Genomic DNA, 20723 nt, shown 5'->3' with positions numbered 1-20723 from the left:
AAGCAAAGCTCTTCTCCTTCATTTTGGTTTAAAATCCGGTAGAAATGAGCCCACAGCAGGGTGAAGGTGAAGCGAACCGTTAGCATTCTGAGCTCTGGGATCAGACTCTGGTTCCATCCATCCTTAGGGGTTGTGTGGTTTGAGGCAAATGCCTTTACCCCTCTAAGCCCCTCTTTTCTCACACAGCACAGGAATAACAGCCAATAAAGCAACAGGAAGCCCTTAGAATAGTCCCTGGCACACAAGGCTAGTGATAACCATTTGCCATGAATCTTTTCCTGGTAAAGTTTGAAACTTCAAATAAAGCCCTTTGATAAATGTCTTGCTGTCAGAGAGCCAGTGGCTGCTCGTGCCGTTTTCTATCCTCGCTCTTAGTTCTGTCCTCACAGGCTCAGCAGCTCACTCAGCAGTGTTAGTGCCTGCATGAGGGTGCTCCGCACAGGGGTCTGGGGTGGCAGAGATTAAGACTGTTGGTGAGATCTGCCAGAACAAAGTTAATCTGGAAGCAACCTTTTTTTTTAATTGATTCCAGAGAGAGGAAGGGGGTGGGGGAGGGAGAAATACTGATGTGAGAGAGAAACATCCATCTGCTGCTTCCCACACAGAAATCAAACCCGCCACCTTTTGGTGTATGGGACGACGCTCCAACCAACGCAGCCGCACCAGCCAGGCTCTCCAAGCAACCTTGATTCCACAAAGAACTCACCGAGGGGTCTCAGTGGAGGACCGACAGGCACTTAGTGGTCTGGGAGAGGCTGTAAGGAACCCTCCCGAGACAGCGCGCTTACTCTGTGCCTAGGCATTTATCTAAGTGCTAAACACCTAACAGCTCATTTAATTCTCACCATCATTCTGGATCCGGCACTATTATTTCCCCCCTTCTGAGGCTTTAAAGGTTACACCCCTGAGGCGTGTTCAGGCCGCTGTGAGTAAGCAGGGGCTTGACTTAGGGACTGCATTCCTAATCACATGACCTGCTACCTTAACATGCAGGCCTGTTGGGGAGAGGTTAGATCGATTTGCATAAGAAACCAGGAAGACGGAAACAGGTGACAACCCCAACTCTTGCTCTCCAAGACAGAAAGCTAGGGAACCAAATAGGATGACACTGCTGGGGGTGGGGGTCCAGGCTGGTGATGTCTGTTGAATACCAGGGCCCAGGGGCTTATGGGAAAGGCTGTACGTGGGAAGCAGGTTTCTACCACTACCCAAATACCAAACACAAAACCACCATTCAATTGACAATCCTTTATTATGCAACTTGGGTAAGTCCAAAATCAATCTGTGTAGATGGGTGAAAACTAAGCTAAAATAACAAAAGTACAGTTTCACTTGGCAAAGGCCCACACATGCGTAGAGAAACTCATTGGAAAGTAAGACCCACTCAATATCATGGCAAGGAAATCAGCAGTGAGGCCGTGACCAGCCTGGGTGCCTCATTAAGGGATCTGTTAGCAACACAGATAAAGACACCACCCACCCTCTGATCTGCCACTTATAAAAATTGACCATGAATTCTTCAATGAAAAAGTCAGTCAAATATTAGTTCTCTCTAATAAAATCACAAAATCAGCTAAGATTTGAAATTTAGGGTAAGCTAGTAGAATTCCTGCTTTTAATGTGTACATACTTTAGATCTGGTAATCTTTTCCACATAGAGCCAGACAGGCTTACAGAAGAATTTCAAATATCAAATAAAAAAGCTGTTAATTCATGCGCTTTATGACTTTGGAAAAATCTTCAACTGTTTAGACTTCAGAGCTGCTAATGACACTGAATTCAATGCCTCGTTTGTTGAGTCTGTCAATCAACTTTGTTCTGGAGAAGGCGGCTCCAGGCGTGAAGACCCCGCCCCTGGAAGACAATAATGAGACAAACATGCACTAAGCCGTCTCCAGCCTTCCCTCTGCGGGGCGAGGGGAGTGAGTGCTGAGGGCTGGCGATCCAATCACTGCACAGCTCCCGAACACCTGTCCTGGGCTCTGGGCTCCTGTGGGTTCGTTCCTAAACCCAGCCAATGAGCAAGCAGCTGTTACTCGGGAGGAAGCTGGTGCCCAGCACTGCGCTGAGGCAGCCACTACTGCCTGTTCCCCAACACTGTGCTCGGGCACACCCAGGGCCACCCACCGGGAACCGCCCTCCCACCAGGAGGATAAATAGAGACCTGAGTGGAATACATTTAGGTAAGCAATGATTAATAAAGCATAAAGAGGGCTGAAACCGAACGAAAAAGTTTCTTGAAATGTAATGGCCAAATGGAAATGCTAAATATATTCAAAGCGTATACAAGTATTTGAAAAAATTTAATTAGGTTTCACTTTATATAATTTTTCTGTTTATGATGTAACATAACAGGTTTCAGGTCAAACTTATTTACTTCTGAGCCGAGGGCCTATGTTCCTGTGAAGCTGGCCTACTTTTAGGTGTCAGCTAAATGCTCCAGGAGGCAGTCCCCTTGATTATCATCTCGCCAGGACGCCAGGAATCAATCACGCTGGTGTCAGCGCGCCCGGAACTGAAGCCGCCTTACACGGCTCTCAAACGTCTGTCTCCTCTCCATGACCTCTGCTTTGTTTCCAGAGGCCCATAGGAATTTTCCTCCTCCCAGTTTTAATTTACCTCTATCTCTGCATCAAAGGCACTGTAAATACTCATGTGCAGACCCAACACCTGAAATCAAATCAAAATAAGCTAAAACACAACATGAAAAATCGATCCTCAAATAAGGAGAAAACCACACTTACACGCTAGGAAGGTTAGAGACATCATTTAGAAGGGTCATGGCTGCCTGGACCATGGCTATGGGGGTAGCTATATAGCCAGCCTCTGCAGAAAACAGTTGAACAAAGAAAAAGTTTTCATAAAATATGCATTCAAAACACCCAAAAATCAAATAGGTTTTAGATCTAACTCTAGGTATACAGAATTATCTCAATAAACACTTTGTTCACTTAATAACAAAAATAATAACACTTATATAGTATTTAACGAAGTGTTAGGAACTGTATTAAGTGCTTTAAATTTACTAAACTCATTTAATTCTCCTTAGCAATAGTGCTAAGGATAGCACTATTTTTAAAAATATATATTTTATTGATTTTTTACAGAGAGGAAGAGAGAGGGATAGAGAGTTAGAAACATCGATGAGAGAGAAACTGCCTCCTGCACACTTGCTACTGGGGATGTGCCTGCAACCAAGGTACATGCCCTTGACCGGAATCGAACCTGGGACCCTTGAGTCCGCAGGCCAACGCTCTATCCACTGAGCCAAACCGGTTAGGGCAGGTTAGCACTATTTTTATCCCCATTTTACAAATGAGGAAACTGAGGCATAGACAGTCTAAGTGACTAGTCCAAACTCACCAAGATAGGCAGTGGCTGAGCCAGAAGTGCACTCAGGTAGCTCTTACCCACTACACTGCACTGCCTCTTGACAATAATCAAAGCCAATGATCCTAGGATTTCTTGTTTCTCTATTAACACACTACACTTCACTTAAAAAAGGACTCAATTTCTTAAAAAACAAACCCTGAGTAACTTTAAGAGAAGTCTCACTTCAAGAAGTCACTGTAAGCAGCTGGGGCATTAGTGTTTACACTCCTGTCAGATAATAAAAACAGTCAACTTACCTTAGTAACCCAGATGGGAATTTGAAAAAAGGGCAAGATACAAAGCTATCTTTCCATCTTGCTTGATTAAAACTGCAAAACGAACCTTTTGTAACCTATCAGGGATGACAGTAACTAAACTTACAATTATACTATAATTCATAAGTGGAACTATCTGTATAGTTATCTAAAATTTACAGAAAAAGTTCTAGAACTCTTTTGGATGACACTTACTTTTAACAACCTTACAAAAGTTTTTACCCTCCCCAGAAAAATGCACACGTATGCACCCATTTTATAAACAATATCAGGGTAATTACAAAGTCCAAAGAAGCCTTGGACCAAACAGATATCAACCAGCCCCTTCTCTTTTTAATATTAAAACCTGCCATGCAGAATTACTGAATCATCCTGAAAAAGAAAAACAGAGGGGGAGATACACTAATAAAATTGGATTATACCAATGATTTTAATCCTTCTTTTAACAGAATCATTTATCAGTAATACTTAAATAATTTGTAATACTCAAATATATTTCTAAAATAATTATGTTTTGAAAAGAATAGCATACCACCTTATATTTAACACAATGTAAAATTCCCAAGTATCCTTAAGTCATATGTGAAATACCTGGTCCTTTCACCTGAGTACAAACTCTGATATTGGGTTTGTTATTATCAGTAGAAAAGCCATGGCTGTATCCTTGACCAAAAAATGTCATTGTAAATGAGGCGCCATCAATCTGAGAAAAAGAAACCACACAAATGTTTATTTAAGAAATATGTAATTTCCCCCTGAGCACAATCTAACCTATTATTCTGCTTCATATGAGATATTTTCAATAGATAAAAACATCAACTTTCTATCTGCCAGAATATGCTGTTATCCTTTAAGCATGGAGCAAAAATTAATTCTTTGAGGATACAAGTTTTGAAGACTGGTGTGATGCTGGGGGGCAGGGGATGACTAGGAACAAGGAGAAGATAAAGATGAGTCTTATGTTGTGGCCTACAGGATAGCACCATTAAAATAGGCAGTTTTAGGGCAAAAGCCGCAGGTACTTTTTATTTTAGGTTGATAGCATATGATCATCTGGTTTTAGGTATCTGTTTGAGGTGCCAAGACAAAAACAGCCAGCAAGTAATTTATTATTGTTCCACTTAGAGTTGTAAAAATGGAGATAATACCCACTTCCAGAGGTGTTTGAAAAGATTAAGTGATCTAATTTATGTGAACAATGTAAAGGGCATCTGATGCATAGCCAGTGCTCCATCAAGTCTTAGCTGTTATTGTCACTGCACTGAGGAAAAGTGAAAAACGAAGAAAGAAAAATATTTTAGAGACCTGAACACAAAGGAAAGAGTTACCTGTTTCTGTGTTGGACCTTGTTTTGAAAAATAACCAAAGGAGAAGAGCCATGGAAACTAAAGGGGGAAAACAACAGCCCTCAGTGAAATATTTTAAAACTCACGGAAAACACTTTTGGATCCAATTTCATAAGCACGTCACTTACTTTTATGAGAAGCTGCCTTCCAATGCCAAACTTCACGAAGAACAAAAAGAAAAGTCCTGCAAACATCAGCTTCATGACAGAGGTGATGCCCCCCACAGTGACGTAGGCAGCATACTGAACCTGGAGGGGAAGGTGAGGCAGACGTGACTCCCTCGTTATAGGAACGTCAGCTCTTACAACTAGCTCTGCAGTCGGAAATACCGAACAAAAGCGGTTTCCGCTTTATGACTATGTTACGTTCTGAAAGCTGGTTCAGAAACCAGACATTGGGAGCGTATTTGTAAAAGAAATCGTTGCGAATACTAATTAGCTTCCTCTCTTGAACACACAGGTCCACATGATCCATATACAGAAAGTTCAATCACATACGGAACTGAGCAATCGGACATGACAGAACACAGAGCACACTTAGCACCTCTTCTATAAGAAAACACTCCGATCTTTTAACCCGAGATCGTGGCCTCTTCAAGTCTCAGCAGGTGGAGCAATGGGGTGCTTCCCTCAAAAAAAGGAGTAGGGTGATACTCAGAGGCAGCAAGGAGGGAAGAAGAGAGCTGCACAGAAAGAGGTTCCAGCTGCTGACTGTCACGTTTATGAACCAGGATTTCCTGTGCTGCTGTTGTGTTCCATTAAAGTATTCAGCAGGCCAGATGTGAACTATGCAGGGAGGCTACTACCACCCCATAACATGCAAAATGCTCTACACTACTGACTCTAAACTTCCAGAAACGAAACACACATTCTCCAGCTATTTCTTTTTTGGCTTTATAGACATAAAAATCCTGATTAAACTGTAGGGAAACTATAACAAACATAGAATGCTCTTCATTAAAAAATAAATCATGTACACTTACAGGTAATTGCTCGAAATTTTCATGCAAGTAACGCTGAGTTCGCTTCACAACAGACACATCCGCTCCCAGGAAAGGAATGGAGTAACTGTTGAGCTCTCTGCAGTAAGAGACGGGCCACCTGCAAGACACACACATGCTGCGTTTTCTCCAGCGGCAGTGACCACCACTTTAGCGGGCACGTTTCTGAATACACATTTTAACTTTCTCGAGGCAGTAATAACAATGAAGGTGGCAGAGCTGCTCTTAATTAGTATTTCAGTATTTGTCCTTTATTCTCTACACCTGCACCCAAACATGAGACCAGTGAACAAGGAGTCTTCTTCACACCGTGGGCACTTAATACGTGTAGTTTAACTGTGTCTCACCCCATTAATCTCACAGGACAATGATAAAAAGAACACTCATTTCAACAGCCAAACTCTGAGGTTAGAGTTCTTACAAATAAATGCTATTCACATGTTGATTGATTAAGCTACATACGATTATCACACTTTAAGTTGATAGTTTTACTCTATAAAATTTAATTGATGTTTAATTTGGATATCAATACTGAAAAGTCAAAAAAATTTTCCCAAGGGTATAAATGTATTATTTTATTTATTTATTAATGAATCCTCACGATATTTTTCCCATTGGTTTTTAGAGGCTGGAAGGGAAGGAGGAGGCGGGGGGGGAGAGAGAGGAACATTGATTGGTTGCCTCCTACATGCGCCCCCAGGGATTGAACCTGCAACACAGGAATCAAACCTGCCATCCTTAGTCCAAGGGCTGACGCTCTAACCACTGTGAGCAACCTGGCCAGGGCCAAATGTGTTATTATATAGTAGAGGCCCAGTGCATGAAATTCATGCACAGGTAGGGTCCCTCACACCTGCCAGCTGCTGGCCAGGGACTCCCTTCCCCAGCTACCTGCTGCGGGCTGGGGCTTCCCTCCATTCCGTGCTGCCCCATGGTGGTCAGCACACATCATAGCAAGCAATCGAACTCCCGGTTGGTCAAACTCCCGAGGGGACACTTTGCATATTAGGCTTTTATATATGTAGATGACGTACTTAAGTTTAGGGCAAGGTATTAATCTTTTGCACTCGGATGTCGAGATTAAAATTACTCTTAGACTGTATCAATAATTTGAAATATAAAAAAATCCAAATAAATAAGTTTGTATGAAAAGAAACTCCAGTTTTTTATTCTACTGCCGTGCTTTGTAAAATCTGGGGTATTTAAAAAATTAAATCCCGAGTAGAATAAAGGAATCGAGAAAAAAGCAAGCGAGTGCAAAGGGTTAATTATATTTTATTTATCTTTGAGAACAATTCTGGACTTACTACAAACTAGTCTCCAAGCTTTTCTTAGTAGCATACTGTATTAATAGCCAGATCAACACAAAATAGACTAGATATACTAAAAAATAGATTTTTGAACTAATATACCTTCTTTTTAATTTTGCACCAACAATTGGGACAGGTTTCAGATTTGACTGAGTTCGTAGTTTTTTCAATTGATTCTGATTTCCAAAACCATAAACTGCTGACTTCCAGGTACCATCATGAATGCACAACCCCTAATAAAATAATTAAAGAGTTAAAGAAACATGTCTTAAGAAATAATTATTAAAATGTAAAACCAAATAAGTTATAATTGGCACAAAGAACAGTTCACCTCTATTTATGCAAGGCATAATCCATTATTTGATAATTTTGAGATGAATTTTCATGACCGGCTAGGCAGTAATAACACTCATTATTTTGGTCACATTCAATATTTACACCAACAAATGCCCTTTCTTCTTCCCTTCTCCCATTATTTATGCTCTTTTCAATAAGCCATTGTATTTCACTTCATAATTTTCACTCAATTGACCATATTCCTTCAAAATTAGCCTCTCTAATCCATATCCTTATGTTGATTCCTTAAAATTTCAACATATAGCCTGGCCAATGTGGCTCAGTGGTTGGGTGTCGACCTATGAACCAGGAGGTAATGGTTCGATTCCCAGTCAGGGCACATGCCTGGGTTGTGGGCTCAATCCCCCAGTAGAGGGCATGCAGGAGGCAGCAGATCAATGATTTCTCTCTCATCATTGATGTTTCTATCTCTCTCTCCCTCTCCCTTCCTCTCTAAAATCAATTTAAAATTTTTTTTTAAATTATTAAAAACAGAAGAAATGAGTGGCAGAAAGGAGAGCACAGGTGAAGAAGTAATCCTGGGACTCACTGTCCCAGTGCTGACCCTTCTTTACCTAACATCTAGGTGGGCCTTTTAATTCTCTATTATGTAAATATTTCAGACTTAATTTGTAATTTTGGTTGTACATAATTGTATTATGTCCTGCCTTATATGTTGTTTAGAAACATTCAAAACCAACTTTGTCACAAGACTTTGAAAGAGGAATATCAGTAAGGAAGATGTGAAGATACTGTTGATTGCTAATAAGCAGTATAAGAGAGACAATAACACCATCAGAAGAGTCAGGTTTTTAATATATTAGCTTTGATAACAATGAAAGGCAAAGAATCAAAATACCAGATATCAAACTATACCACAAAGCCATTATAACCAAAACAGCCTGGTACTGGCACAAGAACAGGCGTATAGGCCAATGGATCAGAATAGAGACCGCAGAAATTGACCCACACCATTACGGTCAAATAATATTTGACAAAGGAGGCCAGAACATACAATGGGGTAAAGACAGCCTCTTCAACAAATGGTGTTGGGAAAACTGGACAGACACATGCAAAAAGATGAAACTGGACCACCAACTTATACAATACACAAGAATAAATTCAAAATGGAAAGAAGACTTAAATGTAAGGCATGAAACCATAAAATCTTAAAGGAAAACATAGGCAGTAAAATCTCAGACATCTCATGAAGCAGAATTATTGCCAATACATCTCCTAGGTCAAAGGAAACTAAGGAGAAAATAAACAAATGAGACTACATCAAAATAAAATGCTTTTGCACAGCAAGAAAAACCACCATCAAAATGAAAAGGGAACCCACTGTATGGGAGAACATATTTGCCAACAGCACAGCTGATAAGAGGTTAACATAAAAAAAATAGGAAGCACTCATAAAACTCAACAAAGGGAAGACAAACAATCCAATTAAAAAATGGGCAAAAGACCTGAATAGACAATTCTCCAAAGAGGACATACAAATGGCCAAGAGACATATGAAAAAATGTCCAAAGTCACTAATCATCAGAGAAATGCAAATTAAAACCACAAAAAAAAATCATCTCATACCTGTCAGAATGGCTACTATCAACAACTCAACAGATGACATATGCTGGCGAGGATGTGGAGAAAAAGGAAGCCTAGTACACTGCTGGTGGGAATGCAGACTGGTGTAACCATTATGGAAAACAGTATGAAGTTTCCTCAAATAATAAAAAGTGGAACTTCCATTTGAGCCATCAATCCTGCTTCTGAGAATATATCCTAAAGCCCTAAAACACCAATCAGAAAGAATATATGCACCCCTATGTTCACAGCAGTGTTATTTACAATAGCTAAGATTTGGAAACAGCCCAAGTGCCCATCAGTATCCTATATAATAAAAGGCTAACATGCAAATAGACTGAACTGCAGAACTGAACAGGTTGCTATGACATGCACTGACCACCAGGGGGCACACGCGGAACATAGCGGGTGTTGGCAATAGGCAGCAGAGCGTGGAACATGGCAGGCATCGGCCACAGCGGGATGGTGGAACAGGTGAGCAGGGGCGCCAGACCAAGGTGGGGCGCTGGCCGCAGTCATTGGGGCGAGCATCTGGTGGTTACTGAAAATTCTTTGCTCCCGCGCCCGGCACTCGCACCCGCTGGCGGTGCCAAGCGCTGGCTCTGATTGCTCGGCGCAGTCAGCGGGCCCATAGTCTATATATATAAAAGCCTGCAACCTTGGTGTATCTAACCAACTGAGCCACATGGCCAGGGCTGAATGAACAAATACTTAGGAAGCCTCATGTCAGACACCACTGACAATAAAGTACTATCACAAACAGAAAGACAACCATCTTATGTTTCCAAATAGACTGTAAATGTATTTCTATCATACATTCCTTATTTGGCCACAAAAGCACCTATGTGCCCAGTTAGGCACATAATAAAACGCACCGACTCTGCACTAAGGTGTAACTGCCTTGGCTGATAACATTTATTGCAGAACAACCATAGAAACTTCAGTTAGGATCATGGGAATTCATTCTAATATAACAAATTGTGCAGTTGTTTTAAAAATAAATTCTATTCTTAGGTCAAAGGAATGCTCAGCAATCTAGTATCTTTATTTTTTTTTTAAATTAAAGGGACTTTCATACACTAAAAAGTACAAATATATGTATAATTTAATTAATTTAAATATTTTCTTAAGAAGCATGTATCATTTCCAAAATGTTTTTAGTATTAACTTAGAAAGCACTTGACAAACAGGAAAACTAACCTCAGGTCCTGAATTTATAGTCAGGAAACTTTCCACCGCAGTCAAACTACCTACAAAGAGTAGGAAAATGGTCAATGTAAATCAAATAAAATCTATTTGCCAGGACAGTAACAATGAATGATTCCTTTTCATTCAGGGACAGCTTTTACTTAGCCTACAGCTGATATAGTCAGAAAATCAATACTGGTAACAGTTTTATTATGTTTTTGTAAACAGAGTTAAAAGGCAGCTGAACCAGGTAAATTGTCAAAGAGTAGTTTAGCATAAACTCTATCTGTGAGTACTGACAAAGTATTTGTTGGTATTCAAACCAACGCTAAAAATCTCCCAATAAGGCAACAATTCAGCTCACTCATCCTGGAGGGCCAGCAGGACATAGTTCTGAAAAGTACATCTATGGGAATTATTTGGTTTTCCAATATGACAGCTTTTAAGAATACTTATTAATAGGGACATACAATTAATGTACAGAAAACCTATCAAAATGGCCTTTGTGGTGACTTGTAAAATATTGCAGTAAGACGTTTCAAATGGAATAAAAATATAATAAGTATAAAGTAAAAATAGAAAACCAAAACCAGGAAAAAGGGGAAAAATCAATTATATTAACCATGAGAACTAATATATAGGCATAGTGATCAAGTATTTAATTAATCTTTGAAATTCTCCAGAGCAGTTAGACAAAAGAAAAACATAGGGCTGTATCTCAAAATCTGATAAAAATAAAATATCAATTTCATAAGAGACAGTGTTCCTAGGTTTAATTCCAAGAAAAAATTAAAACATGGTACTCAGAAAAGTTGACACTGGGAAAAATAATGAACCATGTCATCAACGATGATGCTACAGCAGGAGAGAACTATAGCCCCATAAATGTCAGTAGTCTGACCTCTGACAAAAACCAGGGACAGATCATTAGGGTGTATAACAGCAGAGATGATTGGAAGGGCTGTTAGGAGAATGTAGCCTGAATATGTGGCTCTGTAATCCAACTCCTCTTAAGAAAGAACATGGATCACTAACGCTGTATGCCATAAAATGTGGACCCCCTTGCATAAAAAATCAGCTAGGATAATTGTTAAAATTCTGACTCCTAGGTTTTAGTATCTGAAAAAAAGTTTTTTAAACAGTTTAAAGTATTAGTTCTCCCTTAAAAAAAAAAAAAAAAGAAAAATACCTATTTAAAGTATTAAAAACTTTTAAATATTTGGGAATAACCTCAATAAGATATATGTAGGATTATCATGAAGAAAACGTCTAAACTTTACAGACTTAAAGAGACATACCTGGTCTATGGATTGAAAGACTAAATATTTTAAAGATGGCCAATTCATGTTTTTTCTTTTTATTGGGTATGGTTCCAATGTTGCATCATTAAGTATGATGTTGGCTATTGCTCTCTGACATTTATTAAGAAATTATTCTATTCTTCAATTTCTAAAACTGTAATCAGCACATGACATGAACTTTCAAATAAGTTATTGAGATGGACGGATAGCTTTCACCTCTGATATTCTGATGTGATAATTACGTAACTTCCTAATAAATCTTTACCTTGATATATTCTTCTAAAACGTCACTCGATATTTATTAAAATTTTAGCATTTTCTTTTTATAACCTCTTTCACAAGCAAGACTGACTAGCTTTTCTTTTTTTTTTTAATGTGTGCTATCTTTGTTGGGCTTTGGTTTCAGAGTTAACTTTTAAATATAAACTGGAACACTTTCCATCTTTCTCAGCTCTAGAACAGTTTGTGTGGTACTGGGATTCTCTTTTTAGGTCATTTTCTAAATGAATACTTTCAAAATATGCATGATGTTAGTAATTTCCTTGTTTTACCAAACTATTGATGATGTTTTCTATTCTTAAATTATTGCCTCTAGTTTATAAATGGGGTGAAAAAGATATCAAAAACTTTGTTCAATGCTTCCTAGCTTTGTTGGTTAAAAACTTAAAACCTTTGACTATAATATCTATATAAATATAATTTAAAATGTGTTAATTCATAAAGCAAATTTGAATTTATAATGGCTCCCAATTTTTTCCCCTAGAAATTTTACAGCTGTAACCATAAGGGAATGAGACAATGGTAATTCTTCACTTTAGAACACTTACACTACTATGCACATCTCAAAAAAACCAATAGTGTCAATAGCATCCTATATAATACAAGGCCAGGGACCATAAGCACAACGACCGGAATGACCGCTTAAGCAGTCGCCATGAGGTGCATTAACCACCTCTTGGTCCCTCCCCCCGCACCCCGAGAGCAGCAGCTCATGGCGGCGGGCGGCGGGCAGGGCTACTCGTGGCTCCCTGCGGCAGTGAGTGTGTGGGGCAGAGCAGCTTGTGGCTCGCGGTGGTGGGGTAATGAGCAGCAGCAAGAAGAGGTGAGCTACGGGTGCACGATTTCATGCGCTGGGCCTCTAGTTTTATAATAAGCATAGCTATATTAAAAACAAAGCATGTGTTTTAACATTACCCATTTATAGATGTTTCTTTTCTCAATCAACAAGATTTTAATTCATCATTAATTGCAAACATGAAGGCTTTCTACTGTTAAAGTCAACTACTGTGAATTGATTAATAATTACCATTAATTTTACTGCTGGTATATATTACTCCCATATCTGCTGGAATGGAGTCAAAGCCACTGCTTCCAATGATATAAACCCCTTTTTCTGCAGCTTTCTCATGATACTTCCAATACATTAGTTCCAGAAACTAAAAATTCAGGACAAAAGATCTGAGTCAGAGCTATATAGAAACATCTTGACCAGTAGTAAGTGATTACCTTTAAAGACAAAAGAACTAACCTTAGAAAATGCTAACCAGTATGACTCTGTGGAGAAATATTAACTGTCAACACGTTTTTCATTTATTTAGCAAACATTTACCACATGTGCAGATGCTGATCTGACTACTGACACTATTAGTTTTTCAGAATGACTTGTAAATGCAAAAGTAATACCTCTTATAAAAATAACTATTAACACAGAAAAAATATAAACAAAGCAAAAAAAGTTATGCCAAACCAATAACCGAGATGAACGTCATTACAGATCTGTATCTATGCATGCATACATATAATAGAAAAATAGAGTGGCAGGAGAGGAGGGAATGTGAGAAGGAAACAATGTCTATTCAAACCCTTTGCCTATTTTTAAAAATTACTTGAGCTCTGGCTGGTGTAGCTCAGTGAATAGAGCGTCGGCCTGCGGACTGAAAGGTCCCGGGTTTGATTCCAGTCAAGGGCACATGCCCAGGTTGTGGCTCGATCCCCAGCAGGGGGGTATGCAGGAGGCAGCCGATCAAGGATTCTCTCCCATTGTTGATGTTTCTATTTCTCTCTCCCTCTCCCTTCTTCTCTGAAATTAATAAAAATATATTTTAAAAATAAATAAAATAAAATTTTTTTAGAACAATTTTAGATTTACAGAAATCTTAAGTAGAGTTCCCAAGTACCACCTACCCAGTTTCTCCTATCAGTACATCTTTTACATTATTTGTTACAATTAATAAAGCAAAATTGATACATTATCATTAGCCAAAGTCCACACTTTATTCAGATTCTTTAGTTTTTACCTAAAGTTGTTTTTCTGTTACAGGACTCCAGCCAGGATACAGTATTACATTTACTGTCAAGCCCACTTAAGCTCCTTTTCACTGTGACAGACTCTCCTTGTTTTGTATGAACTGGACAGTTTTGAGGAGTATCGATCAGGTACTTTGTAGAATGCCCCTCTATTGGAATTTATTGCAAGTTTTTCTCATGACGAGGCTGGAGTTATAGGTTTTTGAAAGGAAGACTTTGGGGGTATAGGGTGCCATGTCATGACACCATATCAAAAGTACACACTATCACCAGTTTATCACTGTTGATGTTGACCTTTAATACCTGGCTGAGAAAGTGTTTTTCAGGTTTTTCCACTGTAATGTTATTCACTTTCCCCCCTCCTTTCCATACTGTACTCTTCGAAAGGAAGTGACTACGCGAGGCCCACACTTAGGAGCGAGGAATTATACCCCCATAATTCCCCCGAGGGCAGAGTAGCTACATAAATAAATTTGGAATTTTTAAAAATATATGTTTTTATTGATTTCAGAGAGAGAGAAAGGGAGGAGAGAGAAACATCAATGATGAGAATCATGGATCTGCTGCCTCCTGCACGACCCCTACTGGGGATCGGAGCCTGCAACCCAGGCATGTGCTCCATCCAGGAATTGAACCAGGACCTCCTGGTTCATATCGATGCTCAACCACTGAGCTACGCTATTTGGAATTCTTCTGCACATATTTGTCTCTTCTCATCCTTTTGCCCATTTTATTTTATTATTTATTTTAAATATATTTTATTAATTTTTACAGAGAGGAAGGGATAGGGATAGAGAGTTAAAACATTGACGAGAGAGAAACATCAATCAGCTGCCTCCTGCACACTCCCTACTGGGTATGTGCCCTCAACCAAGGTACATGCCCTTGGCCGGAATTGAACCTGGGACCCTTGAGTCCGCAGGCCGACGCTCTATCCACTGAGCCAAACCGGTTAGGGCCTTTTGCCCATTTTAATTGGTTTATCTGAATTTGTATTATGACTTAAGAGATCTTTACTAGATTTTTATATTACTTTTATGGTAGCTTATAAGGTAAGTTTTTCACCATTTTCTCTGCTCTGGAATATTTTAAATAATATAGGAGTCCCAGCTGGTTTGGCTCAGTGGATAGAGCATTGGCCTGCAGACTGAAGGGTCCCGGGTTTGATTCCGGTCAAGGGCAAATGCCTGGGTTTCGGGCTCGATCTCCAGTAGGGGGCATGCAGGAGGCAGCCAATCAATGATTCTCTCTCATCACTGATGTTTCTATCTCTTTCTCCCTCTCCCTCTCTGAAATCAATAAAAACTAAAAAAAATAATAATAACGGAATTGGTTTTGTTTCATTCATGTTTCCTACCTATTCATGAATAAACTTTGGTAATTTATACTTTCCTGGTATTTTCCAATATATATTAACAATCAATTATCTCTGATGGTAGTAATCAGTAGACTAGAGGTTACAGTTTTAAAGGAGTTACAGTTTTAAAGTAGTTTAGTGCTATGAGCACATCACTACCTGCAGTCAGGCAAACCTCAATTCAAGTTCTAGTTTTTCTACTTACTAGTTGCATGACTCTGAACAAGTTACTTAACCTTTTTAAGGTTCAATTTTCTCATCTATAAAACAGGGAAAAAGATGATACTTACTTTCTAGGAATGGTAAAAAGTTACATATGATGTTTATTTAGCACATTGTCTGGCATGTGGCAAGCATTCAATGAATATGACATTTAAACTTTTTACATTGAGGGGATTTTACTTTTTTTTTCCCTGTAATGTTGTAAAGGTATAGGATTTTAAAAAGGGAATTTATAATGAAAGATACCAAAATAAGATTCCAAGAATTACTCAGAGCACACTGTTTTAATTAATTCAGATTGTAGGGAAGGAAAAGTTCCCAGCAAACTAAGCTAAAACCTCACCACCACGCCTCCTGGGAGCGGCAATGGAGTACCCTCTCTAAACACCAAGGAGGAGTCACCCCCTTCTAGAATGTCTGCAAAATGGCATTAAATATTTCCCACTTTAACAGAAAATTAGGCTATTAATTCTGGTGTGGTTTTTCTCAGTTTACAGACCTGAGGTTCTCCAGAGATGTCAATGCAGCTAGTTCCATTTTCAACACATGCTTTTACTACCGGTTCTCCATAAAATCGATACTGGGGGAATAGAAAAAAAACAACGATTTACTCTTACTTAGGAAACGTAAGTGAATGAAATACCATTCTGTTTGAAGTACAGTCTTGGTTATTAAGAAATCAAGTATTAATAAAGTAGCCTAAAGATACACCAAGGTGTAAGCAAGGGGCTCTTCAGGATACCTAAGTGCAGGGTAGTCAGGGGGAATGTAAGGGATGAGTCTAGAAACACTTGAGCCATATCAGGAAGGACCCTCATTGCCATGCTATCAACACTGAACTTCACCTGTTCTGACACCTTCCACTTTCATAGTAAGAATCAACAACAAACCTCCAAATTCACAGACACAGACAATATGGTGATTAACATCGGGAAAGGGAGGGTGGAAGAGGCAGAAGAGGGTAACGGGGGAAATAAATGGTGATGGAAGGAGGCTTGACTTTAGGTGGTGAACACAATAAAATACACAGATGATGTATTATAGAATTGTACACTTAAAACACATGATTTTATTAAGCAATGTCACCCCAATAAATTCAACAAAATAGTTTTTAAAATCACCAGATAACAGTGAGGAAAAAGCGATAGGATGCTAAAAGCGTGAGGAAAAAGTTGTAAAACTGCTGCTTCGGCCCCAGCAGATTTGGCTCAATGGATAGAGCATCAGGCCCTCAGACTGAAAGGTCCTGGGTTCGATTCCAGTCGAGGGCAGGTACTTCAGGTGCAGGCTCAATCGCCAGCCTGTGGGAGGCAACCAATCGATGTGTCTCTCTCACATTGATGTTTCTCTCTCTGTCCCTCCCACTTTCTTCCACTCTCTCTAAGAATCAATGGAAAAATATCCTTGGGTGTGGATTAACAAAAAACAAAACAAAAAAAACAAAAAACAGCGCTTCAAAGAGTAGGAGAAAGAATGCCAGCCTAGGAATGGGCAGAATCGCAGGAGGTGCTGAGGTTTAGGTCACATATTTCAAGGGGACCAGTTGGCATGGAGATGCATTTTTTCCCAGCCATGCTGGGTGACTCAGGTAAAGAGTAAGCAGAGATCCGAATACCAGGACTGGGTTTTTTCCAGGGCACTGGGGAGGAAAGGGCAAAGGCGTGGCTGAAGGTGTATATAATAATTCAAGCAAAGGACCAGAGAACCTAAGGTAGTTAAGAATGAGATAAACCTAAATAAACAACAACTTAGGTACATTTTTATGTGACAACAAACCTTCCTGCTTTCATTTTTTAAATTATCAACCATTTTCTAGGTGCGTGGTGTTCCAGTATTTTGTTAACTGTGATGGCTTCCTCAGATCAGCCGAGGTCCCCAACACTCACCTTCCATGTGCCAGGTGCTTCTTTCACCTCCAGTTAGTACAAGAGCAAAAGCTGGTGATTCCTCTCTCAAAATGTACTCTGAACTCGGCTGCCTCTAACACTCCGACCCTGTGCTTGGCTTGCTCGGACGCCCTTCCCTCCAACACTCACAGGGTTTAACTTCCTCACTTCTCAGGTCTCCAGGCCAATGCCAACTCCTTACCCAGCTCTTCCCTGACCACCCACAGACACTGATGTGACCATCTCTTTATCTCCTTACTCAGCTTTATTATTCTTCAAAGCATCTACCAACTACCTACTATTATAACCTTATTTTCCTGTCTCTCCCACTGGATGGCAAGCTCTATGAGAGGTTCTGTTTTGCTCGCCATTATGTTGCAGGTGCCTTGACTAACGCATTTACATTCAGGAGTAGGCAATAGCAGGTTTATAGTTGTGAGTACATTAAACATAGAGTTTACCCTTGCATTGTTAATTTGTAAACCTACTTTTGCCCACTCCTGTATAAAAAGCATTCAATAAATACTGAACAAATGCATGAGTCTTTTTCAATCTCTATTTTTATACATGTTTTTAACAAATATATTTGTATAGTAATGCAGAAAAATAATTTGTAATAAATAAAAAGTATATTAGGAGAACATGCTCCAACATTTTTTACTTAAAGGAGCATACAGTAAAGGGAGGGGAAAAACGATTGCCAATTATAGCTGTAAATAATCAACAAACAAAACAACCCAGCACACATTCCATGAGTATGGTTTCACAGAGGTCTGACCCGTCTCAGGAGATTTTGGTCCTGTTTGCTGACCACAAGAAGTGAAAACTCCCCATAAAGGGTGAAGGCCCCAACAACTCTTCTGGCCCCGCCCTCCCGATCCCCTGGAACACAAAGCAGCAGATTCTGCAGGAGGTGAATCGGTTCTTTGTTCTAATACAAAGGAGGGCCGATTACTTACTGGTCCTACACAGTTGAGGACAATTGTTGCCTGTTTGGCCATTTCATCCAGTGAGGCTGGATTACTGATATCACAAATTATTATCCCAACTTCAGACGGGAGTGTCGGTCTTCCTGAAATAAGAAATAAATCACTTTAAGTGAATCCCATACAGTATTAGACCTCCCAGATCTTCTTTTTATAGGAATCACTGACAGCAAAATCCTGAAAGCTAACTCAGATAAAGCTGTTTTTAGCCAGGTAATAATAATTTTAAAAAGGCTATGAGAGCCCTAACCGGTTTGGCTCAGTGGATAGAGCATCAGCCTGTGGACTGAAAGGTCCCAGGTTCGATTCCGGTCAAGGGCATGTACCTTGGTTGCGGGCACATCCCCAGAAGGAGGTATGCAGGAGGCAGCTGATCAATGTTTCTCTCTCATCCATGTTTCTAACTCTCTATCCCTCTCCCTTCCTCTCTGTAAAAAAAATCAATAAAATCTATATTTTTAAAAAGGCTATGAGAAAAATGGAGTTAATGCTAACGGTGACTAAATACATGACTAACCTTAAAAAAACACACAAATCTAACACAAGTAACGTGTAAATGACAATCTTGAGTAAAACGACAATTTTACCATCGTCCATATAACTGAATAGAGATTGTTCTGACATCCTCTCTGCCAAGAATTTATTATAACAAAAATTTCTCCACCACTATTTTTTTTTTTTATTGGTTTCAGAGAGGAAGGGAGAGGGAGAGAAACATCAATGATGACGGTCCACGCCCAACCGGGCAGGCTCCTCTGTTTGGTGGCGGCGGCAGGAAGAGCTGTGGGCGAGTGGCAGGCTGGTGTCTCCTGTAAGTGACCACGAGCCCCAGGCTACATTCCCACCACGGCCAGGGCTCCGTGTGGGACGAGGCGGAAGTGAGATGGGGTGGCTCAGTGGTGGAGCATGGACCACGAACCGGGAGGTCAGGGTCCAGTTCCGTGTGGGCATGTGCCCCATTTGTGGGCTCCGGGGTGGGGGGGGGGGCAGGAGGCAGCCGATGGATGATTCTCTCTCACCATTGATGGTTCTCTCCCTCTCCCTTCCTCTCTCTGACATCCATCACACACATAAAAGCGGGATGAAAACTGAGCAGAAGAAACTCTCACAGGGCCTGTGAGTCTGCGTAAGGGGAGACAGGGTGGAAGAAGCCTAATTGAAAGCCCACCCCGAGTCCTAAATCAATGCCTCCCCCACCTCGGGCCTGGCGGGTGTGGGGGCCCGTCCCTCTCCCCCGTCTGCACCCCCGGCCTCAGGGCAGGGCCTGGAGGGAAGACCTCGCAGCACAGACGCGGGTGGATGCCCAAAGGACACGCTCCGGGCGGCGTGGGAGGCGTGGGAACGGGAGGATCTTAAGAGCAAAACAAACAAACAAAAGCCACAACCGCGTCACCAGCGAAAGTCCGGCTTCCTCTCCCACCTCCGACCCCCGGGAGGAGGACGACCTGGAGGGAACCGAACCCCGGGCCTCCTGCTCCAGGGTGGACGGAGCGGAAAAGAAGAAACTCAAGCTCCTGACCCCTCCGCCAGGGGGGGCTCCCCAAACCGAAGGAACAATTCGAAAGGTGGGAAGAAACCGGCTGCTTCCAACGCGGGGCGTAGAACGAAGCCGCCGCCGCCGCTGGCGCATCGCGGAGCCCCCGCGGGGCCGGAGCCCCCGGGCGCGGAGGACAACGCCCCCGCCGGCGGCGGGAGCCCGGGGCCGGGGGCAGGGGGTCGCCGGCCGCGTCGCCCGCCCCCTTTACCCAGTTTCTGGGCCGCCCGCTCCAGCACTCGCTGCAGCTTCTCCCGGGAGCGGCCCGCCACGGCCCAGGCCAGGCGGGAGCTCCCCTCCGGGTCCATCTGCTCCCGGGCCACCTCCTCGGTCACGAACTGGCCGGTGAAGCCAGAGGCACCGAACACCACCAGGTGGAAAGGCCTCTGCCTGGTCGCCATGACGAGCGCCCAGCGAGCCGCGGCCCGAGGCGGGCTGAGTCCCCGGCGCCTGCGCCTCACGCAGCGACCCGAGTCCCGCGCGCAGCAACCGCCTCCCCGGGCGCCGCCGCCGCCGCCTGCGCGCCGCGCTCCCGACGCCCCTCGCGCGCCGCCGCGCAGAGGCCACGCCCCCGCCGCGCAGAGGCCCCGCCCCTCCCACCCTTCCCCACCAATCAGCTTCCAGGGCTGGCAGGAGCGGACAGCGGCCCTTCCTCTGTCGGGTCCCGTCGGTGGCCCCGCTCTGCTCAGACCGCCGGGGGGGCCGCACCGGAGGCGGCG

General features: G+C 41.7%; 1 protein-coding gene across 2 annotated transcripts; it reads right to left on the bottom strand.

The window, feature by feature from the left end:
- Positions 1-1233: 1233 nt before the first annotated feature.
- Positions 1234-20534, bottom strand: SCCPDH (saccharopine dehydrogenase (putative)). 2 transcript variants are annotated; one of them, XM_008157991.3, is made up of 12 exons: positions 20216-20534; positions 18444-18556; positions 16098-16178; positions 13019-13148; positions 10424-10473; positions 7406-7536; positions 5976-6093; positions 5122-5241; positions 4976-5032; positions 4239-4350; positions 2745-2826; positions 1234-1854 (listed from the first exon to the last, which is right to left on the bottom strand). In XM_008157991.3, the coding sequence occupies exons 1-12, from the start codon at positions 20403-20405 to the stop codon at positions 1749-1751; spliced, it is 1290 nt and encodes a 429-aa protein (XP_008156213.2). In that variant the 5' UTR covers positions 20406-20534; the 3' UTR covers positions 1234-1748. The 2 variants fall into 2 exon arrangements, with proteins under 2 accessions (XP_008156213.2, XP_054568953.1); XM_054712978.1 differs by lacking the exons at positions 10424-10473; positions 13019-13148.
- Positions 20535-20723: the final 189 nt, after the last annotated feature.

The sequence above is a fragment of the Eptesicus fuscus genome, chromosome 24 (assembly GCF_027574615.1).
Source record: "Eptesicus fuscus isolate TK198812 chromosome 24, DD_ASM_mEF_20220401, whole genome shotgun sequence".
NCBI classification, from domain to species: Eukaryota; Metazoa; Chordata; class Mammalia; order Chiroptera; family Vespertilionidae; genus Eptesicus; species Eptesicus fuscus.
Note: the sequence above shows the minus strand (reverse complement) of the source record. Positions and strands in the feature narration are given on the sequence as shown.

Bases quoted from the DNA above. Each gene is read 5' to 3' on its own strand.
- SCCPDH (XM_008157991.3), bottom strand. From the start codon at position 20,405: ATGGCGACCAGGCAGAGGCCTTTCCACCTGGTGGTGTTCGGTGCCTCT. The intron at 6,094-7,405 runs GTATATTAGTTC...TGTGTCTTGCAG, and splicing joins GGTGCAAAATTAAAAAGAAG to GTGGCCCGTCTCTTACTGCA. The intron at 5,033-5,121 runs GTAAGTGACGTG...TTCCCCCTTTAG, and splicing joins GAAGGCAGCTTCTCATAAAA to TTTCCATGGCTCTTCTCCTT.